The sequence below is a fragment of the Grampus griseus genome (genome assembly GCF_964374135.1).
Source record: "Grampus griseus genome assembly, chromosome: 13".
NCBI lineage: Eukaryota > Metazoa > Chordata > Mammalia > Artiodactyla > Delphinidae > Grampus > Grampus griseus.
In genome coordinates, this window is record NC_139007.1 from 72,196,200 (window position 1) to 72,223,143 (window position 26,944).

At 42.9% G+C, this 26,944-nt stretch overlaps 1 protein-coding gene across 1 annotated transcript in view; it reads left to right on the plus strand.

Annotated features, from left to right (window-relative positions):
• Window positions 1-26,944, plus strand: part of UST (uronyl 2-sulfotransferase) — a 288,827-nt gene that overhangs the window by 86,828 nt on the left and 175,055 nt on the right. Inside the window, exon 2 of the mRNA XM_082669303.1 lies at window positions 25,927-25,970. Within this exon, the coding sequence (XP_082525429.1) occupies window positions 25,927-25,970 (44 nt within the window). The remainder of the gene's footprint in view (window positions 1-25,926; window positions 25,971-26,944) is intronic.

Here is a 26,944-nt window from a genome sequence, read left to right on the forward strand (position 1 = left end):
TGCTGCTGGTTCAATGGACCCAACGATGAGTATCAAGGTTCTCAATCATGTTTGAAAAGATCACTTGGCCCTGTGGAGGGTGGAGAATGAATTGCAAAGGTTAAGAGTAGAAGCAGGGAGATCAGCGTGAAGCTATTGCAGGACGCACAAGGGCATGGACATTTAAGATCGTGTGACTGAGGCCTGGTATTCCAGAAAAGAGGTTCCAGTAGGTTCAACTCAAGGGTATCGCACAGATATGTGCCCCAATATGCAGCAACCCAATATTCAAATTCAATAAGTATTTATTATTTTTCAATAAGTATTTCAATAAGGCTAATATTCAGCTCCTACCATTGTTTATTGAGTACCTACTATATTCCAGATCAGTGTTCCTCAAGCTGTAATGTACCTAGGAATCATTCAGGGATCTTGTAAAATGTGGATTCTGGTTTAATAGGTCTGAGGTGGGGCCTGGGAGTCTGCTTTTCTAACAGGCAACATTGACAGTGCTAGTCTGCAGAGCATACTCCGAGCTGTACCCCGGTGGTTTTTAAATCATACTATGAGACTGAGTCACCTGGGAAATTTTAAAACTACCAGTGCTTAGATCACACAGGATGAATCTTCAAACTCTCTGGGGAAGGAGCCCAGGTGTGTATTATTTTTTTTTTTTTTTGCAGTACGCGGGCCTCTCACTGCTGTGGCCTCTCCCGTTGCGGAGCACAGGCTCCGGACGCGCAGGCTCAGCGGCCATGGCTCACGGGCCCAGCCGCTCCGCGGCATGTGGGATCCTCCCGGACCGGGGCACGAACCTGTGTCCCCTGCATCGGCAGGCAGACTCTCAACCACTGTGCCACCAGGGAAGCCCAGACGTGTATTTTTTTCCGACGTTCCCCAGGTGATGCTAATGTGTAGTTAGGGCCGAGACCCTCAGAGCTAGCGATGGTCACCCAGTTTCTCTGGGGAGGTGGCTAGTACTATTGTTCCCATTGCACAGAGGAGGTAAATAGGTGCTAGTTAACTTGCCCAAGGTCACATGGCCAGTTTAATGATAGAGCAGAGATTTCAACCTAGTTCTTCGAACTCCAAATTTAGTGCTTTTTTCATAGTACCATACTAATTCCGTACTTCCCCGTTTTGGGCAAAGCTCACTGTGCTAGATATTGAGGGGAACATTGTATAAGGCAGGGTCCAATGAGGAAACTGAAACTCAGGTATTTCAAACAGAGGGAATCTAGTACAGGTGATTGGTTACAGTGGCACTGAGAGGGCTAGAGGGAAAAAAGGAAGGGGCAGTTGCAGAAGGAACAGAAGGGAAGAAACAGTTGTTGCAGAAGGCTAAAAAGGAAGAAACTGTTGCAGAAGAGACAAAAGGAAAGGATATTCCCTGAGATCAGGAAACCGTCATGGTCCTGGGCTGGAAACTATGAACTTGCATCTGGTACTGCACTGCCAGAGATGCTGTCTTTTGTGGTCACGCTGCAACCACTGGACCCATGCTTCCCCCAAACCCTAACCCCACTTGAATCTAAGCCCTGTTTAAAAAGGGTTGTTGGTAGGCAAATGGGGTTTGACTTATGCATTCTGTCCGAAGGCTGTATTTACTAGAATGCGCCTCTTCTGTATGCAGAAGGATATGATAGATGATGTTCTGAACACTGAAACTTTTAGCTATTGGTCATGTCCTAGTGGTCACCATCAGAAGGAAGCAGGTATTGTTCTTTGGTATTTGGAGCCTGACCCTCTTCTGCTCTGAGCCCTACCCCCATGGAGCGTTTGTACTTGCTGAGCCCCGGTGATGGACGCCGCCAGGTCCCCCGTCTTCGCGCTGTGCTCGCTGTGTCTTCCCTTGGTTGGTGACTTTACCCTTTCTCTGCTGTGCAGTGTGTGTGCTTACCACGCTGTCCCTGCTGGTGTTTGTTAGTGAAAACTTGCCCTTGTGCTTGACCATGCCTGTCTTCTGAGCTTGATTGAACTTCTTCAGTGACCAAGAAACTTTTGCAAAGAAAGAAAGAAAAGAACTGTAAAAGTATAATGGCTTTTCCGGATATTTGGATAGATTTTGATAGATTTTATTTTGATAGATTTTTTTTTTTGCCGTACGTGGGCCTCTCACTGTTGTGGCCTCTCCCGTTGCGGAGCACAGGCTCCGGACGCGCAGGCTCAGCGGCCATGGCTCACGGGCCCAGGCACTCCGCGGCACGTGGGATCTTCCCGGACCGGGGCACGAACCCGTGTCCCCTGCATCAGCAGGCGGACTCTCAACCACTGCGCCACCAGGGAAGCCCTGTTTTGATAGATTTTGATAGATTTTTTGTTAGATATTTTGACAGATGCAAAATAAAGACGAGTGAGGTTTAAAATAGAATAAAATTGTCTTTCTCATAACTTGTGAAGAAAATGTTTTTAAAAAGCAGAGAAAGATCACCTCTTACTAAGTGGTACATTAAAAAATGAAGTTAGCATGGACTTATATACACTACCAAATGTAAAATAGATAGCTAGTGGGAAGCAGCCGCATAGCAAAGGGAGATCAGCTCTGTGCTTTGTGACCACCTAGAGGGGTAGGATAGGGAGGGTAGGAGAGAGACGCAAGAGGGAGGGGATATGGGGATATATGTATACATATAGCTGATTCACTTTGTTATAAAGCAGAAACTAACACACCATTGTAAAGCAATTATACTGCAATAAAGATGTTTAAAAAAATGAAGTTAGAAAATTTCTTATGGTATCAGCAGTTAATTTGTATCCGTAAAACGAATTCGCATACCCGCATTTATTTGCATAATTTCCTCTCTCATGATTAATTTAATACTTACAAAGAGAAGAAATTATTGAAATAGTTTTTTTTTCCTGCCAGAATTTCACCCTGTCCCAATTTCCATCTATGATAAGAATATTTATGTTTTGGAACTAGGAAGAGAGAAAATCCCAATAAATAATTAATAGATGTTATTTTATATTCTGCCGTGATTGAATTACTATTTGGTAATTACAAATGAGAAGAGCAAGAAAGAGATATTGGTTCTGATCACTAGGGCTTGTGGAGGCTGCTGGCTTACTTTGTTAAGGAGAATGGTGTACAGCCTTCCAGGAGGGGAGTTAACAGGTATCATTCCCCCAAAGGTGTGAGTAGCCTGAGGAAAGCTGTGGGGATTTTCTTCCCATCTGCACGTCCCTTCTTCTGTGGTTATCCTAACAAAGTGAGAATATTATTTAAACCTTGTACTTTATTTTGCTGGAGTATTTGATATGTTTAAAAAGTGTAAGACCATTTCCTCAGGAGGCATATGCTTGTACTTAGCCTTAATTCATACCCTTGGAGGCAGCAAATACAGCGGGGCCCTATTCTGTGTATTTTAAGACGTTTCTTATAACAGGGCTGGTCTGTTGGCGATACTGGTGAGTAGCACTTAGAGGGTTTACAAACCACTCAGTGGGGGTGATGACATACTCAGTGTGGTTCTGGAAGCTAAATAAAACACAGGAAAGAGATATTCAATAAAATAAAGAACACACCTATGTAATTATTGCCAGAAATGAACATTTGAAACCCTAAATTTGAATGTGGTCTAGGCACCTGAAGATTCTGTAGATAAACATAATTTCCCAGATTAAAATTTCAGGAAAGAATGTCTATCTCAAGTGTCTTATTTAGATCAAATATTTTGAAAACGTTTTGACTGATTGTAGGAGAAACAGGGAGCACATGTTGAGAGAGACAGGTGCCCACAAAAGCAACATTCCTTCCTTAGTGGCTCCATTTACGGTTAGTAAGCCTGAAGAGCACCCCATCCAGGTCGTCGTCACGTATTTTCCACTAGGAGATTTTTGGCCGTCTCGTAAGATGTAGACCATTACTGTGGAATTGTTTTGTGACTTAAAATGCAGATCTAAAAATAAGTTTTTCTTTTAGAAGGACTGATTTTTTAATGACAGTGAGCCAATCAATTCTATCACAGTTTGAGGTTAAGAGACACCCCTTCTCCTGTGGATAAATGCTAACCCAAGTCTTTAGATTTTTTTTTGGTATCCATTTGCATGGGAAGTCAGCTAATGTCTTTCAAGTCTCTGCTATACTAAATACTATACTGTCCTAGATGTTTTCACTCAGGCTATCTCATTTAATCTCCAAGATAACTTTCTTAGGTATTTTCCAGGTAAAAAAAACTGAGACTCTAAAGAGGTGAGATAATTTGCCAAAGGCCACAGGGTAAATAGGTATTCAATTCCAGACTCCAATCCCAGCTTGTCTGCCTAAAACCGTATCATCTCCCCAAAACACTTTGATAGCCATGATTCAATGTGACCTGGGCCTCGCAGGGTCAAATACATTTGTAATGTGGCTGAGTTTTCCATTTTACCTGAAGTTAATCATACTTCCAGTATCATCCAGGTATTTTTGGTTTATTTTTGTGTTTTGTTATTTCTCCCATTTATAGTTCCGAGCGTGATGTGCTGTATGTAGCACATAATTAATGAATACTGGAATCAATCCATTTTCATGGATCTTGAGCCCCATAAAAGCTGCTTAACTTACAGGGGTCAGAGTAACCTTGGTTAGAAAAGGTACAGAGATGGAATACCTCCACCTTTTTTTCTACCTGGTAAAATCCTATAACAAAGGCCAGTACATGCCATCATCTCATTTATATAGCTTTCTCTGACCCATTTTGTCACTGAGGCAGAATTTCTTCTTCTGTGTATGACTTAGTACTTTATATATACTTTCATGTAGTTTTTTTTTTTTAAGAATGATCATGCTAACTTCTGTTTATTGTGCACTGTGCCAGGCATGAAGCTAAATACAAATGTTATCTCTTTTTAATCCTCAAAACAACCCTGGGGGACAACAAACCTTAGGCATCATTATCGTATATTACAGGTGAGGAAACTGAAGCTCAGAGGGATTAAATAACTTGCCCTCAGTCTCAGGGAGTGCATTTCAGAGATGCAGTGGGAACCCAGATCTAACCGATTCCTAAAGCCTGTGCTTGCAATGTATTCTTTTATTTTTAATTGAGGCAAAATTTACACACAGTGAAGTACACATATCTTAAGTGTACAGTTCGATGAGTTTGGTAAGTGCACACATCTGTGTATCTGTCTACCCATCAAGATACAGAACATTTCACTGCCCAGAAAATTCTTTCATGCCCCTTCTCTGTCAGTTTCAGCCACTCAAGATTAAGGCTGCCTGTTCTTGAACTTCATAGAAATTGAACTAGAGAGTATATATATATATATATATATATATATATATATTTTTTTTTTTTTGTCTATCACTTTTTTCATTCAACATATTTTTGAATATGTATTACTGATTCACTTTGCTGTATACTGAGACTAACACAACATTGTAAATCAACTATACTCCAATAAAAATTAAATAATAAAAAAATATTTTTGAGATTCATCCATGTCATGGTATCTAATGATATCTACCGTATCAACGGTCCCTTCGTTTTAATTGCTGAGTAGTAGTCCATGTTATGAATAAACCACAGTTTATTTATCCATTCTCCTATTGTTGGGCATTTGGCTCTTTACTGGTTTTGGCTGTTGTGAATAAGGCTACTATAAACATTCTTGTAAACAAGTGTTTTTTTTTTGCGGTACGCGGGCCTGTCACTGTTGTGGCCTCTCCCGTTGCGGAGCACAGGCTCCGGACGCGCAGGCTCAGCGGCCATGGTTCACGGGCCCAGCCGCTCCGCGGCATGTGGGATCTTCCCGGACCGGAGCACGAACCCGTGTCCCCTGCATCGGCAGGCGGACTCTCAACCACTGCGTCACCAAGGAAGCCCCACAAGTGTTTTTGAGGGCATATGTTTTCATTTCTCTTGGGTAAATACCTAAGTGTGGAATTGCTGTGTCATGGAGTGGAAACGTGTTTAACTATATAAGGAACTACCAGTTTTCCAAAGTGGCCGTACCAATTGACACTCTCATCAGCAATGTCTGAGAGTTCTAGTTTTCCATTTCTTCTCCAACATTTGATACTGTTGGTCTTTTTAAGTTTTATGCTATCTTTTAAAATGCTCTCTTTCCCACTTAACTGTGAACCTTTGAAGGTCAGAAGATAGGTGCCAATTATTTCTGTATCCAGGCTTAACTCAGTGTCTGGCACGAATCTGATGCATGTGAAACTGATTTTGAGGATTGCAGAAATGGTTGTCATGGTCCTTTCTACCAATGAAAATCTGTCATTCTAACCTGATGCCATGTGGTATGCAGATGGTTTTATCTGAAAGGGCTTTGGACAGTTCTCTCCAGAGGGTAGCAGCCTTTCCAAAGGGAGGTGGAGATGGGTGATCCCTGTTGAGAAAGGGAGTGACCAGTCAGGCATCCGTCGTCCTGAGTGAGGTGGCGTGGTGGGTCCCACTCTTTGCTGGGAGTCTGTGCCTCAGCACTAGGCACATGTGACGTGGAAAGTCTACTTGAACATCACTGAAAGCACAAGTGTTGACTTCTGACCCGCATTCTTTTAGGACTGTTGCTGCATAACGATATGACAGCAAACTTAGCAGCTTACAACAGCACATATTTATTATTGCAGAGTTTCTGTGGATGAGGAGTTTGGGCGTGGCTTACCTGGGTCTTCTGCTTCACAAGACTGCAATCAAGGTGTTGGCTGGGACTTTGCTTCCAAGCTCACATGGTCACTGGCAGGATTCAGGTTCATGTGGGTTGGTGGACTGAGGGCCTCAGTTCCTTGCTAGTTTTTGACCACGGGCCACCCATAGTTTCTTGCTATGTGGGCTTCCCTGACATGGCTGCTGGCTTCATCAAAGCCAGCAAGGGAGCAACTCCCAGCAAGATGGATGTTGGAATTTTATGCAATATAATTATGGAAATGACATCCTGTTCCCTTGGCAATATTCTGCTGGTAAAAAGCAAGTCATAGATCTTGCCTACATTCAAGGGAAGAAGATTACACAAGGACATGAATACCTTGGTAGGGATAATGGGAGGCCATCTTAGTGTGTCTGCCACAGATGGTCAATTAAAATTCTTTATAAAAAAAGAAAAATACAGATATTATGAGGAAAATAGTTGTTTTGATCCAAAGAGGGCATTAAATGTTTTTACTGTTCTAATGAATAGATTCAGAGGCTCCAACATTACCCCAACAGAGAGAGGCCCTGTTCTGGATAAATTATCTGCAGTTATTGTCCTGATGGATAGGAAAACATGAAGTGATGTCTGGATAAATACTTCTCAGTGGGTTCATTCAGGGTAGATGAACTGAGTCTTTTCTATGACCTGCTACTGGACAGAGCTTCTGCTCTGAGATTTGCCATGGATTGAAGAAGGAGAGAGATTGGCAGAGTGATGCCTGTACCCCCAGTGTGGGAAGCCAGACTTTTTGGCAATGAATTTGCTTATCTGGAATAGAATGATTGACTCAGATCAAACACAGAAAAAGACTAAATTGCCATACTTTGGGGGAGATGATTTTTGATTAAAAATGTAAGTCACACGTATAAAGAAGAGCAGTGCAAACAAAATATTTTACTTGTTAAAAGATACCTGGAAGATGTTCAGGCTTTAACCCTTAGCTCTGGAGAGTTTAGACGGTCAAGGAAGACAGGAGAGCCTCGTCCAACCTTGACCATGTGGTATTTATTCTGCCTATCCTTGATCACTAAGGAGTTTGAGTGCCCTAAATGTTTTTCCAAATTTAAAACAAGCACAAAAGTTCATTTCCCGACTTTTGGGAAACATTATTATAATCCTTTAATTGTTTAGAAAGCTTTGGGAAACTAAAGGTCAGATAGCTAGACTTAAAAAAAAAAAGTTTGTTTCAAAATTCATCTCCTCAGTAAGCTGTATAACCTCCTTCGTCAAGTATAGGAATGAATCATTTCAACAAAACGGAAAACAGTGTATTTATCTCTTCTAGTTAAAAAAAAAAGATAATATTAATAGACATTTGGAAACTAGTTTTGCCACGTTCTAGGCACTTTACATTGAAACCAAAAAAAAATCTTCTTTTGATGGATGCACATTGAAAGAGCAATTTTATTTTAGTTACAAAATACTAATAATGGTGACAGTTATATAGGGTTTATTATGTGCTAGGTACAGTTCTACTCAGCATAGTATATATAGTATATACACACATATACACGTATATATCTATGTAAAAACATATATACTGATTTAATCTTCATAACCACCTATTAAAAAAATCCAAAATATATGTATACCAGCCCTACTTATTCTCTTTGACAGCAGTGTTCTCCTCCTGGTCGTTCTCTTATTAATGAGTGAAATAAATATTTCATTCATGCTCACTTTATATTTTCTTGAGAGTGGTGTTTTAACTTTTTCAAAATTATGCTTTGACAAATCCTATGATGTAGGTATTATTATTATTTCCAGTGTACAGATGAGGCAAAAGAGGCACAAGGAAGTTGGGCAGCTTGCCTGGGGCTTCACAGCTGGTCCATGGTGGAACCAGCATTCAAACTCCAGCAGCCAGAACTAGGGAGTCTCTGCTGTTAACTGTCACACTCTCCCCAGGCTTGAGGAATTTGTTTTCACACATAGGCCATGGCTACCCTTACCAACACTAAAGAAGCAGAATCAACAAAAGACTCCAAGACAAACCAGTGCATTCCAGCTTAAGGAAAACAAACAAACCAAAGAAGCACACTCCCTCCAGCCTGGTCCAAGCCTCTGTGTTAGGACAAGCAATCTAAGAAAAAACCCATACTTCACTATTTAAAAAAAATAAACACGACGATAACGGTCTAATTATGATTCTGAAGGACAATATAAAATGCTTCCCAAATGGATTAAAAAACCACCCCCCAAAGTTTCAGGAATAATTGGAGCGCTACAAAAAGTCTCAATGGGTATCTTGAGGTGTGGTCTCCAGGTTGACATAAGGATTATAGAGCAGCCAAGGAGGGGAAAACCGTGAGGAGAGGTGAGTAGTTCCTGAAGAGCAGTGTGGCCTGGCCGGTGTCATGGACTCTACCCTAACACCCACCCCCACCCCAATTCCTGTTGTCCTGCCCTGAAGAGTCCTTCCATAGAGACACATTCGGAAGCCAGGGATGACTTTCTGCTCGATCCATCCATAGACACCCTGTGGACGACTTGCATGGCATTGGGGTGTTCCTGGGCTGGAGGGGAAGCAGAGCCTTCTTCCTTTGAAGCCTACCATATCAAAACGGCCTTGAAATGGCATTGTACCATTCCGGAACTTATCCCTGTAAAGCAGACAGCTCAGGGCCTCCTGCCCTTGTACGGAGGACTTGATGGGGGAGACAGGAGTGAGAGCAGAGGAAGGCTCAACCTGCCATGTGGACCCCGCTGGAGCTGGCCTGACTCCTCCCGCACATCTGCAGAAGCAGTTACTGTTGTGGACAGTTAACACCATTTGTCGCTGGAATGTAGCCTGGGGACAGTCTAGCCAGCTGCCCCTTCAGATTACCCTGGCTTACTTTACTTTAAAAAAAAAACTATAAATAAATATGTGTGATTATACATATAAATAAATATATAAATATCGGCACACATATATACAAATTTATGGTTTTTATAAATATATCTATGTACAATTTTATAGTTTTTACATGTACATATTTATTTATAGTTTTTACTGACAATAAAATAAAACCTTCCCATTATAAAAACAATTCAAACATCACAGAAATTTATAAAGTAAATAGGTAAAAATCCCCTAAAATCCAGTCACTCACAGATATTGCTTTATTTACTAAAAAATGAACATTAACATTTAAACACCCTTTCAGGCAAATATCTATGCATATATAGCTATGTAATACTCATACACTTGAATGAGAATTTATTCATCCTAAGAAGGCCATCGGTAAACTTTTCCACCCAGTAAGGTTATGTGGAGGTCTTTCATGGTGTGTATATCTAGACAGATAGGTAGGCAGATAGGTAGTTTTTTTTGGCCGAGCTGAGCAGCTTGTGGGATCTTAGTTCCCTCACTAGGGATCGAACCCGGGCCACAGCAGTGAAAGCACTGATTCCTAACCACTGGACCGCTGGGGAATTCCCATGGTCAATATATGTTGATCCAAACCATCAGTGTAGTCAGTAGAAGTTAGAAGAATATTGTGACTAGGCTTTCTTAAGGTAAGGAGACATCTGGGAATAGAATTATCAGAACAGCTGGTCATGTGCAGATTTTCTTAAATCTTTGAAAACGTCATGTGGACATGGAATGTGGAAGTACGAGGAAGGGCATGAGCGAAGCCAGGAGGAGCCCTCCAGCTCGCTGGCTGGTCACTTAGGGCCCAGCAAGTGAAGAGACCGAGGGGTTGATATTCACAAGCGTTGCCCGTGGTGTTGACCCTGGAGCTGGCCCTGACAAGATCTCGAGAGTGAGGCACACGCTGCGTGGGGCTGGGAAAAGTTTCGAATGATGACTTTTTACTCTTGCTCCTACAAGATGTGAGGAATCCTGGGATGATGGCTGGTGCTGCTTTAGTTAGCAGCAAAAAGAATCAAGCCCACCAACAGCTAGATTCTTTCATCTCTCTCCAGAAAGGACGGTTTTAACTGTACTCATGTTATGAATCTGTGATAAATGCCAGTGTTGTAATTAAGAAAGGACCTAAAGCAAAACAGAGGCAGGACCATTGTGTTTAAAATGTTTAGAAACAGACGTAGACAAAGTCTACTGATCTTTCCTTTGGGAAAAAGTGACAGTCCACGTAAATAAACAAATTGTACCGAATCTATTAAAAACACATGTTGTGCTTGGTTAAATGCTAATCTCTTGTTTACCCTTCTGCTGCCAAGGCCTGGGGTGCATGTCCTGGAACTGAATGTATGTTTGAACTGTTAGAGCACAGGAAGAGAGTCTTTTTGTTTATGTTACACTGAGGCTCCTATCCTCAAATTTATTGATTTTCAACCCAGGGATTCTACTGAAATAGATATTACTGTGTGTCCCTATATAAACTAAACCCATTTTTTCTTCATCCATTTGTATGAAGAAACGTTCATATCATAATATTCAGAACTTTGGAAGCATAAGAAATTGTCTCCAGTGCATGTAAGATGGGAATTGCCCAGAGAACTCTGTTCACTTTGCCAAGAATGTGCTTCTCTCTCACCAACCACTCTTGATATCTTAATTTTTATTTACCTTTCTCGTTGGATTACAGATAGTACTTTCCCAGAAAGCCTTTGCTGAGCCCTCCAAGCCTGACTTGGTTACTTCTCTGCATTTCTCCATCCTTCCACTTGTCACACCTGGTTGTGGTTGCCTGGACCCTGTCTCTATCCCTCTACAGCGGATGGTTGGTGAGGGTCAGAAGCACATCACCTGGGACAGTGCCCGCCCTAGGATTTTAGTAAACGTCTGTTCAGTGAATGAGGATGCCCGTCTTCTCAAAGGCATTTGTCCTCCAGTGGGAACCTGCTGGGTGCTGCTAACACTTCCTACTCCCAGGGCCACCCTTGCCGTGTCCCCTGCATACCCAAAACCTTGGTGTGACGTTGAAACAATTTCTACTCTGCTAGATACATAAGGACCAAAATGTGCAACTTTTTCATCATGTAACAAACTCCTTTCTTTATTCCCTAACAGGTACCATACATGATTAAGTCTGATAACCCCTGGCAGGTAATTGATCAAAAAACAAAATTTTTAGGTAAAAGCAAACCTGTGGTCTTCAGTATAAGATCCTGGTCTTCAGGATAGGACCACTTTGACTGGATTATGGAAATAGGACTTGGAAACACTTCAGTGAGCATTCCAAGTACAGCCCCTCTGCCACCATGTGGCCTGGAGCCCGCCACTGGCCTCTGTACTACTGAGTCTGCTTTGTGGGATCTCAAAATTAGGGGATGGACTTGGGCATTGCAAGGCCATGGAGGGCTGATGTGATGTTGAACGTATGGCTGGGGAGGAACTCACCCAGTCTATTTCAAGACTGTCCTATTTCCTCCAAAAGCTCTCGCCCACGCTTTCTCTTCTCCTCTGGCAGAACTGAGAGTTACAATTTGTCTAAATGTGCTTTTCTTCATAGTTACTTACACTCTCCCCACTGTGCTATGCTGTCTAACATGTTAGTAATGAGACTGGTTTTGTCCTGGTGTTTCATTTCAGGAAAAGGTTATTCCTGAAATATCTTGGTTTGAATATCACCATGCTTGGGGAGCAGTCAGTATAATAAAGTTTTAGACAGATGTTGCATTAGAATAGAAATATCAGGGGGGACAAGGAGCGAGGGTGGGGGTAGAAAGGTTCTGTCTCCTCATTAATGAGGTTAATATGTGGATGGTGTAGATCACAGTGTAAATGGGCAACACTTGGGTGGAGAGGATAGACGTTAAAGGTAGAAAAATATTTCCCCTGCCCCCGCCCCAATAGTGGAAATTCAGATAAGACACAAATGAGTGTAGCTGAGTTTAAAAAAATAGAATTAATGAAAGAAGTTAGGTGGGGCTCGAATGGCTAAAATTTAGATGAATAAAAAGTGGTGATAAAATACTTTAGGTGAAGACCGCCTTTGGCGAGGCCCGTGTCATCTCTCACCTAGAATTTTATCTGCCTCTCATCCGATCTTCCTATGGCTAACATGATCCATTCCCATATTTACCCCCATAGATTTATCTAAGTTGAAAATCTGACCATGTAATTCTCATGCTTTCAGTCAGTTAATGAATGTCTTTGTGATACAAATGAGATTTAGTGGCAAAAAGAAATCTTGGATTTTCCAAGTATTAAATGTGTGCTCTTGGGCATTAAAAAAACAAAACAAACACTTTACATGAGAAAACAACAAAAACTATCCATTGTAAACTTGACTTAAAGGTTTTGTAAACTTAAATGTTTTAGGGAATGTGCGTGGAATTTATTTAAAAATAGAATGAGTCTTTTCAACTGAGACAAATATCTTCCCAAGACAAATATCTTTTACATATATGTACAGCTTTGTGCGACATCATTTACTGAACTTTAGAATATATGTGTGGTGTAGGTGAGTTTTAAAGTTCTTTCCTACTATGTCCCATGACAACATTAGTTATTTTATGTAGTAATAAAAAAAAATAACATTTTTAAAAACCTATGATGGGCCCCCAACCTTACTTCTTTCATGGATTTGAAAGACTTTGTAAAATCCCTGATTTTATTAAATTACGGGTGGTATGCAGGCAGAAGAGCCAGTAGTGCGTGGTGGGTCTGAGTGGCAAGAAAAATCTGCCGAGGGTTCTGGAAGTGGACTGGTCCTGCTCCGTCCTGGCCCTGCCCTTGTTTAGTTGCTCCTTCTCAGGAAAGTTTTTTGACCTCTCTGAGGGTTTGTTTCCTTATCTACAAGATGAGAAAACAATATCTACCTGAAGATTGAATGGCAGAGCTATATGTAATGATTTGCCTAATGTACAATCTGTGATTGGCACATAATAAATATTCATTCCTTTCCCTACTTTTCTGTACCTCAGGAAAGGATCAAGACATCCCTACCTAAAAATCCATTTTCCAGCGCTTTATATTTCTATTAGCTAGTATCATCTAATTCTCTATTTCTAATTTTCATCATCACAATTTCATTAGCATATTCAATTTCTCCTATTATTTATAACTGTACATTATTATTTTTATAATCCTTACAAATTATTTTTGTTCCCGTGCCTCTTTGCACTGTCATGAAATATATATTTCTCCATTGCCGAGTGATTTCTTCAATTGTTCTCAGTTACGTAGAAAAGCATTCACATACCCTCCTATGATTTATCTTTTCACAGCTCTCAAAGAGCATGATTTTTAAATTTCACCTTTGTAATGGCTTTGCTTGAGTCTGAAGTGTTCAAGGCCTCTAGACAAACCGGAGTCTTGTTCTTATTGTTGCCTGGCCTATGCCTTCGTTCGTAAAACCTTAGCTACAAAATCCTTAACAAGAACTTTTCAGTTCTCCCGTACTCAACTCTAACTTCAGTCCTTTGTCTTGAAATTAGACTGTCTCATCCTCATGCAGCCCCAGTTCCTACCACTTCAGTGGGCATAAATCAGGACATGTCTGCCTGGCATTCGCAACAGAGAAAAATCTGTGACACTTATGTCATTTGCTTGGCATAAAGTTGTTCCTAAAAGAAAAACACAGTTTTCGTTCACCAGCTTTCCCTTCCATTCCTACCTTTCTTTTGCAAGATTGAAGTTCAGTATATATATTGAAGTTTCAAATATATATATATAAATTTGAAAAAGCCATTTCGTATGTCAAATTCTATGCTAGAAAGAGTCGTGCCCATGTTAAAATGTCTTTTTTTAAAAATTTATTATTTTTGGCTGCATTGGGTCTTCGTTGCTGTGCATGGGCTTTCTCTAGTTGCGGCGAGGAGGGGGCGCTACTCTTTGTTGTTTCGGTGGCTTCTCTTGTTGTAGAGCACGGGCACCAGATGCGCGGGATCCAGTAGTTGTGGCACACGGGCTCAGTAGTTATGGCTCGTGGGCTCTAGAGCACAGGCTCAGTAGCTGTGGCCCGTGGGTCCAGTTGCTCTGCAGCACGTGGGATCTTCCCGGACCAGGGCTCGGACCCGTGTCCCTGCACTGGCAGGTGGATTCTCAACCACTGTGCCACCAGGGAAGCCCTAAAATGTCTTCTTGATATCATTGATATCTCTGTTCTTGATATTATTCACATTTACATGGATGATTGAAATCTACATGATAAAGAAAGTGATTTTTGAAAGATGAGCAGTTTCATTTGCTCATTGCCATAAAGGGTCTTCAGGGAATCTGAGAATTGGAAGGAAGGTCGAGAGGTCGCCTTGCACCTCCTTCCATCCAGCGAAGGCATCCTGTCCTTGACGCCAGGCAGGGTCTGGTCAGCATGGCTTCAGCAATGCCTCTGGAAGGATGCTGCTCTGAGGCCCCATTCCACTTCAGACGACTCTTCAGCCTGAAAGTTCTGTCTTGATGAGCAGAGGCTCCCTTTGCACCATACAATTAAGTTACTTTGGGTGGGCGTGCATTCATTTGATTGGTGCTTTGTGCTCTTGGGGAAAACTTTATTAAGAAGTATTTTCCAATAAGCAAATTGATATTAAGTAGGCTTGCGTATATTTGGAATTCATGAGCATGAAAACCAGGAAACTAGCTGTTTGTTTTGCTGGAAAGAAGGACTCCAATTTTCTTCCAGCAGAGCTCATGCTGGTCTTTGCTCCCAAGTTCTATATCTGTCTCCACCCACAGACTCAGTCCTTCAGTGGTTCAGAAAAGTGAGTGACTCACTGTAACTTTGAAAGACCATTAATATTTCCAGATCTATGATGAATTCAAGGCAGCCAGGCTTTTAAGAAAGACTCCTCTTGCTGGATATAAGAAAGCACACCTCCCCAGCTCATTTTGTTGAAAGGCAGGATTAAGACTTTGCTAGAAAAGAAACCAATCTACTATGTGCTAGAGAGTATTTATGACCTCCAGTATACTTTATCTTTCCGAATAATGCAACCATACAAATAGCCAAATTCTGCCAGGTTTTAAAAAATTACATTTCATTCATGCCCAGGTATAACCTCCCATCATAAATCCTGGAAATTGTGGAGGAAGACAGTGACAGGCCATTCTGGTGCATAATGAGAGATGCATATTTCAGTGCTGGGACTGATGTTTATGTATGTGGTTACTTGGAAGAGGTTTTATTTAACGCACCGTGTCTTTAAATTAGCTCTATTTTAAATATAATCATCAGAGCTACACTTTATTGTATGCATGCCAGGCAGTTTATAAATGTAATTCTAATCCCCCCAGTCCTATCAGGTAAGTTTTATTCTTCCTACTTTTCCTGTGGGGAAACTAAAACCCAGGAACTTCAAGACCTAGCCCAAGGTCACATTCAATAAGTGGATTGCCACCTTGGACTGATTTGCTGCAAAGCCCACATCCTTTCTCCTGCGTTCTGTACTTCAGCTCTTCTTTGGCAAAGAATATCTGATTTTTAGGCACTTACTGATTTGTTTGTCCTTTTCTATTTGGGGGGAGGGGTGTTTATCTGTGCCTACAGAGTAACATATGGTGGTATAAGAACCCTCTTTTATCTTCCAATATTATAGTTCCATGAACCACAAAATCTCACCTAAATCCTATTAAATCTGATACAAAATAGAACTAGAGAGATGATAGAAAAGGGAGCAATGTTGAATTTATTGAAGCCTACTCTTTTTAAATAGACACCGCCAGGCTCATATGTTCGATTGCTAGTTAATTTCGGGAGGATTACTGTTCTGAATGACATCAATAATTTCTGCTGCTCTATTAAAAATCCTCTTTTACATTTGAAGACCTAATAAACAAGAAACTATGATCTCTTCCTTGTGTTACCTGAACGTTCATATGAAAGTATAATCCCAGATGGGATAGCTCTGTCTGCATTACAACATCTGTGTAAGACTGACTTCGCCATGAAATCCATTTCATCCGAACAGCATTTATGAGCAACTCTTCAAATCTCTTGTTTGTATGCATATCATTTTAGTGCAGTTTATTTGAAACACCCCATAGAATGCTCTTTCATACTAATTTCCCTACAGCATGAAAAGAATTGGCAAGTGACAAGTAATTCTCTGTCAAACATATGACTGTTTCATTTAGAATATAGAGGACACAGATGCTCATTTACCAGTGGCCTCAGGCCATGGCCCAGAAACCCATCAAGCAGCAGACAGAACTAGAAACATACTTTTTTTTATCCATTAAAAAATATGTATGCTTTGACACAGTCTTTCAGAAAGTAGTGATCCATAACTCAGCAAGAATTATCTCATTCAGAGGACATCACCAAGGCCCGCTAATGACTTTCCCATGGTGTTTTCCTACTTAGACCTCACAGAGTTCTTCCATCTGGATTCTGGGTTCAGCCTTCCTCCAGACTCACAGTGGTGTCGTTTTTGCACACACGGCAGCCGCAGGAAACTCTCCCCTCTGCCCACTGTCCCACCTTGCATAGAGCCCTAAGGAAGCGCGGACTGGGGTTCCTATGAGCTTGAACCCAAGTTCAAGTCCGGCTCTGACACCTCCAGATGTGTGACCTTGGGCTCAGATCTTCCCTGTGGAAAGGGACCCTCACTCACTCTGTCCTGCTGACCTCCCAGGGTTGATGGGGGTGTGGGCTGCTGAGAAGATGCATGAGAATATTAGAGCTCCAGACACACGTAAGCTCATTTCCGATGCGCCCCAAAGCCCTTGGAATCTTTGCGCAAACTTCCCTTTGCTTCTTAAATGAGACTTTATCTTTGGGTCTTGATTTCAAGGTCACAGGACATCCTTAATTTAGATTCACCATCCTCTTTGACCTACTCTTTCTCTTCCTTGAGTTAAGGAGCCTCTGTTGTTCCTTCTCATACCACCCTGTACTTTACTTCTTAGAAGATTCATCACAAACACAACTGAATACTTATTTTATAGCCATTTGTTTAATGTCTGTCATCCATTTTTATTGCAGACTTCAGAGGGCTAGTGCTATGGACTGTTTATACACTCCTAAAAGCTACATATAAGCCCTACCCCTAATTTGATGGCATTTGGAGGTGGGGACTTCATGTGGTATCAGGTTTAGGTGACGTCATGAAGATGGGGCCCCCATGATGGCATTAGTGTCCTAATTAGAAGAGGAAGAGACCAGAACTGTCTTCCTCCACCATGTGAGGACAGAGCAAGACCACAGCCCTGTGCAAGTTAGGAGGAAAACTGGACCACGATGGACCCAGATCTTGGACTTCTGGCCTCCAGAACTGTCAGAGATAAGTGTTTATTGTTTAAGCCACCCAGTCTATAATTTGTTATAGCAGCCCGAACTGACTAAGACAGACAGGGATCATATCTTTTGACTCATGCCTGTATCCCCATGTACAGTGCCCAGCACGGAGGAAGCACTTGAGAAGTATTTGATGGGTGAACTAGTGAGTATCCTGCCTGGGTGTTGCTCAGAGAGCTCAGACCCCTCTCTGCTTCATCCCTGAGTAGCCCCAGACTGATCAGCCTGAGGAGCCCTGAGAGCTAACAGGGTCAGCATCTCAAAGCACCTGTGGCTCCCAGACTGGAATCTCGGAGCGAGGCAGGGAGTGTGTGGTGAGCAAAAGGGCTTCAGAGTCAGGCAGCTGGACTCAGATCCAGGAGCGCCTGCTGATGAGCTGTATGAGGTGGTACGGGTCACTTCACCTCCCCCAGCCTCAGCGTCCTCTGCTGTAAAATGGGGATAATAGAAGTCCTGTCTCAGAGGTTGTCGTAGGAACGCAATGGGATGAGGTCTGTCGAGTGCTTAGCACAGAGCTTAGATCGGCATTGATGTGAACCATCGAGGATGATAAGGAAGGTATGGAATTTTTTTGGCCTTGTTTTGTTTCTCCCAGCGTAGATTCTTAGTCCTCTTCGTCCTGCCCATCTTCCACTACATTTTACACTACATTTAGGGGTGCTTCACGCAGTAAGCATCTGTTGGAAAGTGTCCATTCTCATGGTGGCCAGGTCCTGATAGAAGAAGAAGATTATCGGGTTCGGGTTAGAGCCTTGGGGTTTTCGGCCTTGGGCTGGGGCTGCTCTGTTAGTGGGTGTATTAGAGTCGCAAAGGTGGGATCAGTTGACTGTAGTAATTACTTTGAGAGGAAAATCTAATGGAGTGAAACAGAAACCTAAGTGATTCCATCTCGCTTTGATACTTTATTCCTACCTGCATATATCATATAATACAGTTGTGATGAATTCCTGAGCTAATTTGGCAATAATTCATATTTATATTCAGGTTGTTATTACAGCAATATTGCACTGATCATTTGATTTCAAAAGTAATTTCCTTCTACAAATATACCCTCGACATCCTATAATGCATACTCAGATTTAATGGGAAAAAAAACGAGGTATTAAGAATCAAGGCAGTGGTTTGAGCCTGAAATACACAGAGAAAAGCATTAATTTGCTTTTAAAATTAATTAGAAATGGAAGACACTTTCTAAATCATAATTGATAACAATTTGGATTTTTTTGTCATAGTCTGGAATGCTCATTTTTATCATTTAGGCTCAAGAAAATTTTTTCAGGCTTTTTTCGCCTTTGTTAACTGGTTGGATGGACCATTCAATATTTTTTTAAAGGTATTTTTGTAAATATATTTAAGTATTGATAGTTAACAAAACCATTTGCTTGAATTTAGTGGAATATAATTTTATTAAGGCTTGAATAAATTTGTGCAAGCAGTTCTCCTGCATTACAGCGTCCTTGGGGCTACGTTAATTGTAAGAAGTGGAGCTATTAGAGCTGTTTACGCAGTGCACAAACTCCTCATTGTTAACCGTGGCTGCTGTGCGCTGACAGCTGCCTCTTAGGGAAACGTAACCCGCGGTTCATGGTGGCAAGTGTGGCATTAGCATAATTTTTTGGCAAGGACCGAGCTGGGACTGCAGTGCTGCCTTCTATCCTCCTTCATTAACAGTGTCTCATCAGAGACCCAGACTCTAGGGGGGAGATGCAGCCACATGACTGTGCTGTAGGTAACCAAAATCCTGTGTGAAATGCCCGCTTCTGCATAAAAAAAGAAAGGATTTCAATTGCTTATGATTATGATTTTAAAAGGGCCCCTGGAAGAAAGACTCTGAAGAGAATTGCTGGTGTTTGATCAAAATTGACAGTGTAGAGGCGGCTTTTTTTGACATTGACACTAATGCATGTTATGGTTTCTATAAGAGGAATTCGAATTAAAACAACTTTATTCTTCAGGGACCAATTCAGACAAAAATAGATCTGCTAATGCACGACTTAGAGTCAAGAATAAATTACACCCCCTGAAGGGTCCCTAAGTTCATTTGCGCACCGCTAAAGGTACTTCAGACAATTGGGAAAGAATTTTTGTATGTTTTGGAGGACATATCAAGCCAGTATTGGAAAGTAATAGAAAATATCAAATAGTTATTTTATAGTAATATTCATTCTTGATACGATAAACTATTCCCCTGGCCTGAGGATTCTCTTTGATTTCCTCAATAATAAATAATATTACAAACTTGAATATGAAGGATACAATTGGGTAATATAAGATGAGGAAGTAGCTACCACTCACTGAGGGCTTAATATGTAGCAGGCAGGCACTATGCTAAGTGCTTTATACATGTCTTGTTTCATTTTCATAACAACCCTGTTACTTAGGTGCTGTTATTAATGTCCTCGGTTGCAAATGGGGAGATTAACCCTCAGGGAAATTTAGTGATATTTCCAAGGTCACTCAACCAGTAAGGGGTAGAACTGACGTTTGAATCCAGGTCCCTTTGTTCTGGCTCCTACAGTAATCCCTCGGCCACCCCTGGGCTTCTGTTCCTGTTACCAGCGATGGTCACTTCTATTAGCAGTGTCTTCCTGAACCCATTAGATGATTCCCCTGGGGCTCCTTTCGACTGTTCCTCTTACATTAGAGTGACTATTGCTACCTAAAGTACAGGGCACATTGGTAACTCTCTTCAGTAGTCCTTCAGTATCAGTGCTTTCACGTCAGTGCTTCTGGCAGTTTCTTCTTTATCTGGCTGTGTTGGTCTCTGTTGGATTCACATGGGAGTGGCAGTGGGCTCCTCTGTGTTGGCCAGGTCCCCTCACCTCTGCTTCACTCCAGGCCCCCAGCCTGGAAAGACAGGTAGCCTCAGTGGGCTTGGACCAGCCAGTGTTTGTGCGTCAGATTTTCTAGAGGCTTTTTCCTTTTAGATCTTTGTGGTTCCCTCAAGGGAACAAACATGGGTGTCTCTCAGACCAATGGAGCACCCCCTATTTGTTAAGTCAAGTGGGGTCTGGAGAGGCTCTGGGCAGAGGGAGAATTATGCGTTTATCCCCTTTTCTACCATGAAACAGGAGGGTCAGCAGAACAATATATGTGAACAGGAACGTATTTGTGCAGGAACAAATATGTTCTGAACGTGTAAGCTCAGAAAATTATTCTTCAAAAGATCTGTGGAGTCCCAGAAGGGTCTGGGCAACCCATGTGGTTTAAAGTGTAATCTCTGTGCCTAGAGCCGGCCCGGCCCCCTGGAGCAGGTGCTCACTGGAACTACCAGGTCGATCCTCCTTTGACGGGAAACTCATGTTGTATAATCTCTCACCAGAAATGATGGAGGTGACCTCTGATTAAGATCCGCCTGAATAAGATCTGTTACTTTTTATTTCTGGAAAATGAGATTCAGCCTGAATTAAGAAATTTAAGCTGTGTTTTTTTTTAGCTCAGTGATTCTCAGCCTTGGCCAGACATTAGAATTACCTGAAGGACTCGAGAAAATCCCGATTGTCAAATGACTTGTCCCCAGATAATTGAATCGGAATAGCTGAGGCTGGCGCCTGGCATCCACATTCCTTAAAAATTATTGTAGGCAGTGGAATGTGCAGCGGGGGTGGAAGACTATTGAGTTGGGAGGATGGAGAGGCAGTGAAGGGGTGGCCTTGCACTGCTGCCGCTACTCAGTACATGCTGCAACTTGCGCGGTGCTTAGTACGTACAGGTATTGTTCTAGGCATTTTTCATAGACTGAGATTACCCTCATGTCCTCCTTACAGTGACCTATGAGCTTATTTCACTTCTCCAGATACGTATACGAGAAACTTTGAGGAGGTAAAGCAATGTATTCAGAGTGAAATGACGCTTCTTGGGGATATGCTCTGCTATGAAAATGAGACTTAACCTGTTCATCTAGGTACACTATATCTGGTTTTTCATATCATTGCTCTAGTAAGCGCACAAACAGTAACTCCCATGTGCTTGGACCTAACATCTTTGCACATTCACATATGAGCTTTCATGTTATATTAACAGCCTCGCTGGGAGGTCTCCACCAGGAAGAGCTAGGTGGGCAGGGCGAGATTTAGAATGTGTCATAATTTAGTCTGAGATCACTTGCCTTCTAGGGAGGGCTTTTTTTTTTTGCGGTATGCGGGCCTCTCACTGTTGTGGCCTCTCCCGTTGCGGAGCACAGGCTCCGGATGCGCAGGCTCAGCGGCCATGGCTCATGGGCCCAGCCGCTCCGCGGCATGTGGGATCTTCCCGGACCGGGGCACGAACCCGCATCCCCTGCATCGGGAGGCGGACTCCCAACCACTGCGCCACCAGGGAAGCCCAGGGAGGGCATTTTTAAAACCATTAAACCACGAGTCTTTTGTTGGTGGTGGTTTTGGTGTATAACTCGATCAGTTTTAACCCATGGATAGAGCCATGTAAGCACTACCACCATCAGGATATAGACCAGTGCATAGAGCTCAGAGGGCTGGAGTGTCGCTTCAAATCAGTAACCACCCTGCCTCCTGCACCCACCTAAGCAGATTCCACAAGCTTGACGTTCTGTAAGAGGTTTATCTCCATGCCAGCCAGAGCTAGTGATTTCTTGGCAGTTTGGAGACAGGCCCTTCTGAAAGTTTGACTGATGGTAGGAGTGGACCCATGTGGGGTATATGCCTTTCTTTTTTTTTCTAACTTGACAAGATACTGTAATCCTTGATCCCCAAAGGAAGGACTTGAGACACGAAGAGGAGGCTGAAATCAGAGCTCTAAACGTGTAGGTTAGTTTCTGGAAAGAAATGAAATGAGACACCCCTCCAGGCCTCCAAAAATGACAGGGATCGGAGGCGGAGGTATCGAAAGTGGACGTTTGCAGGGCAGTGGAGAGTGGTGGCAGGTAAGCATTTGGCCTCTGTCCTGGCCCCAGACCCTCGTCAGCCCTCCTCCGCCTTTTCTTTTCGAATTTGCATTGTGAGCTCTAAGCTCAAAGGCTCCAAGGGCCTGATCTCCCTTCCCCACCACTTGACACCTTCCGTGGAATCCTCCCTAAGACGTGCAGCAAGAAGCCTCTTTGATGCCTGGGAGCTCCTTTTGATAAGAGTGCTCGGCTCGCTCATCCTTTGATCTCCACAGCCCACAAGTTACCAACTTCAGGTTTGAAAATCCTGACAATCTTGTTTATTTTGCACTCGGAAAGTGTAAGATCCTAGGATGAAAAGCTCTACCTAAACACCAAAAAATAACACGGTTATACCCTAGGAGAATAAAAACTTGCTGTCTCCAGCTAAAGAAATACTTTTTATTTGTGTAGCTTTTCTTTTCCCTTTTCGTGCCTCTGCTACAAGTGCGAGGCCCTTATAGCCTCTGTGTTCTAATAAACCGCAGGAACACAGCTGTGGATGGGAGCTCAGGGATCTGCTGGTGGCAGTAACAATGGGGTCTATGGTACAAGTGCCAACGCTGGTCAGCCCTGCTCCTTTCTTTGTGCAGAAAGAAGTGATGTTTTAGGATGAGGGAGGGAGGGATGGAGGGAGGAAGGGAGAGAGGGAAGGAAGGAAGAGCTGAGAAAGCAGGGACATTTGACCTGAGCCTGAGTGAAGGGGTTGGGAAAGAGCTTTTTCTGGTAGAGGAAAGAGCCCATTCAAAAGGTCCCTAGGGTTTCCCTGGTGGTGCAGTGGTTGAGAGTCCGCCTGCCGATGCAGGGGACACGGATTCGTGCCCCGGTCCGGGAAGATCCCACATGCCACGGAGCAGATGGGCCCGTGAGCCATGGCCACTGGGCCTGCGCGTCCGGAGCCTGTGCTCCGCAACGGGAGAGGCCACAACAGTGAGAGGCCCGCGTACCGCAAAAAGAAAAAAAGGTTCCTAGCTGACTACAGGTTGGCTGTTCTGGAGCAGAGGGAGGGCTGTTGTGCTGGTGTCAGGTGTGGCAGGGGGCGGGGCCTGAGTCATGCAGGGTTAGAGACCATGGTAAGGAATTGATTATTTTGTTTCTTAGAGAAATAGATTTTAAGCAGAGGGCCAACACGGCCAGATTAATAAGGTTAAAAGATCCCTCTGGCTGCTGTGTGGTAAGGGAGAAAATTGGCGATCAGCGAAGAGAGGGCTCTCGCAGGTGGCCCAGAGGGGTTGGTGAGAAGTGGTCTGATTAGAGGAATATCTTGAAGGCTGAGCCAACAGGACTTGCAAATGAGTTGGTACGGATGGGGTGAGGGAAAGGGATGGATCAAGGATGACTCTGGGCTTTGGAGCCTGTCGGGGTAGGGATGTGTTGTGTAACCTGATGAAGAAGACAGGAGAGACAGCGATTTGGGGGATGGAATGGGAGCAGATAAAGAGTTCTGTCTGGACGGTGAGGTGCTAAGGAGTCAGGGGATACCCATGTCTGGAGTTTGAGGTAGCAGTCAGGCATTGAGATCATTCCTTTTAAGGAGTTCCTGGGAACTTTGGTTTATGGAAACTTTTACTCTTTTAGAAACATTTAGTTGTTTGAGCTCCCTTTGATTCCTGGGATGAATACCTGGAGAACATGCTGGAGTGTGTTGGGATTTCTCACATCCCTCCTGGGGAAGACACGTTCACACGATGAGCAGAAAGGACCCTCTGCCGCTATCCTGACTGCATTATGGTGGAATTCGTTCTGAGGATTTCTCTAGACTTAGGAAACCATTTTTCTGAATTCTTCACCGCACGTCCTCTTTACCAAGTCAGATATAGATCGACTTCCTATTCATGTGTGTTCCCAGTGGAGTGCAGCACAATAATTAAGAACTACAAATTGTTCTTCATGTTCACCTTTCACAGGTTACTGAAAATAACCCAGTCACGAGCATTCCAGGTGTTTGTGTGTGAGTGTCTTGTACATGAAAATTGGACCTCATTTTCCCTCTGCCTTACACAGACAGCCAGAGTACAGTCATTGCGCACATCATGTGGGTGATAAATCATAAGACTATGAAGAAAAAGGGGTTGGATGAGGCCTCAGTATGGAAAAAAAATCTATAAGCCAAAATACACTTATTTATTACGTTTGGATAAGTTTCCCCACTTGAACTGTCCCTGGCTTAAACTCTGCTTCCCTTTTTTATTCCTATTTCTTAAGTTACTTTGCTCTCTCCTGAAAAAGCACCTTTCATTGACCTTATTCCCTAATCTACTGTCTTCTGTAAGCCTCCTTTTGCTTTCAATATTTCCCACATTTTGCTCTGTTAGAAAGTCTGGTCATCTTCACTTTCCCCTAAACTCACCACATCATTGGCTCCCCTACACGATCAAACTCAAACGTGTGGCCAGCTGGTAATGTTGCTGGCGCCCAGGCTGCACAAAAGCTGGAGATGGCAACACTCCAGGTGGGCTTTTCAGATGAGCAGATGCCCGAACACCTTCTGGAAAAACCAGTCTTCCCTCCTCTCTGCAGCTTAACAGCTGTGTGGCTGCCAGCAAACTACTGGATTTCTCCAGGCCTCTATTCTCTTCTTTGTAAATAGGGGTAATTCTAACTGACCTCTGATATGTGAATTAAGTGAATAAGTACCTGTAAAACACTTAGCAGAGAAGGAATTCAATAAGCTTTAGTTCCGGTCAGAATCCCCCTGAGTCTTTATTCATCAGGAAACAATAACCACACGCTCTGAAAAAACACCCGTGCCACTAAGTGGCTATTAGGGAAGACAAATCGAGCTTCGGAAGCAAGCTAGACTGAAAAGATGAAGGAAAATTGACAATCACGACAAAGTGGAGAAACAATGCAGTGGTTCTCAAAGTGCGGTTTCAGGACCCATAGCGTCAGCATCATTTGGGAGCTTGAAATGCAGATTCTCAGAGCTACTGAATCAGAACCTCAGGGCCGGGCAGTCTGTGTTTTAGCAAGCTCTGCAGGTAATTCTGATGCACGCTGAAGTTTGAGAACCACTGGTCTAAAGTAAACTCAACAGATACTGGGTGGAGAATGATGGTGCCTGTTTCTGCATGTGTATGTCCGTGTGCATACATACCCACATGGGTAGACTGTTTGTAACTGCTGAAACTGTTAACCAAGCCTGGTAGTATCAGCAAAGTCCCACCAAACTGGAGATTAATTACCCATTTTCCTTTGGGACTTTTGTCTGAATAGAAATATATCTAGAGTACTTATGTTCCATGACTTTGCACTAAATTCATTTGGGGTTTAAGACTGTTAATTCATCAACGTTTTCTTCTTTTTTCCTAGGAAATTCCACTTACTTAGATGACCATGGACCCCCTCCTAGTAAGGTAAGACCTTTGCTTGTGGTATAAATCCCCTTTTCCTTTTCTCAGTACCTACCGCCTTCAGTAACCCCACCCAGATCCCTCCGGGCCCTGAATTGTTCACAAGAAAATAGTAGGTAGCAGATGTCAAGTTAATCTTTGACTAACAGTGGGTGGAAAAAGGAAGCGCACAAAGATAGCCTAAATGGTGAGGGAGCAAGAGGCGTCGTTTCATCAGGAGCTGAAGCTATCCCAGGCACGGGAGCCTCAAGCTGACTTCAGACTTTTGGTTGCGTCTCCTGTTTGCTGCCTCCTTTGCCTTTACTCTCCATGTTGGACTGTGATGTGATGTCCACACCCCAGCCTCCTCATGTCTTCACGCTTTGGGCTAGCCTAACCTCTGCCCCTTTCTCCATGGCCTGCCTTACTGGGGATACTCCACAAAGGCTCAGCCCTCTGGAACTGGCCTTCTCTGCCAGTGCCCTTGCAAGTCTGCCGTGGCCTGGCCTGTACGATCACTTTTGTTCTTAGCAGCAATTTTGGTCTGACTTTTAAGGGTCAGAACAGTCCAGTGAAGTATTAGTGGAGTTCCCCCTGCCGCTCTCTACTTTCTTGAGTGCAGTGAAAACCAAATGTCAATCTACTGAAAAATGAGGAGAAATACAGACACTCTTTGACCACTTAAGGTGATGCCTGCAAAGTGCGGTTGTAAGTACATAGTGAAAAGATAATCAACCAGGAACCTTAGAGGCTGGAAATTTACCCTAAAGTTGGCTTCTGCATTTGTGGGATTTGAAGAAGAACTCCACCGCATTTAAGACCATGAGCTTTGGAATAAGGTATTTCTGGGTTCATCTCGGGCTCTACCACTATCAGTATATGACATTAGACAAATTTAATATTTCAAGCCTCAATTTTTTGATGTACGAGGTGGGGTTAAAAATATGACCCACAGTACAGGACATGTAAAAAGATTGAACGAGCTGATATATGAAAAC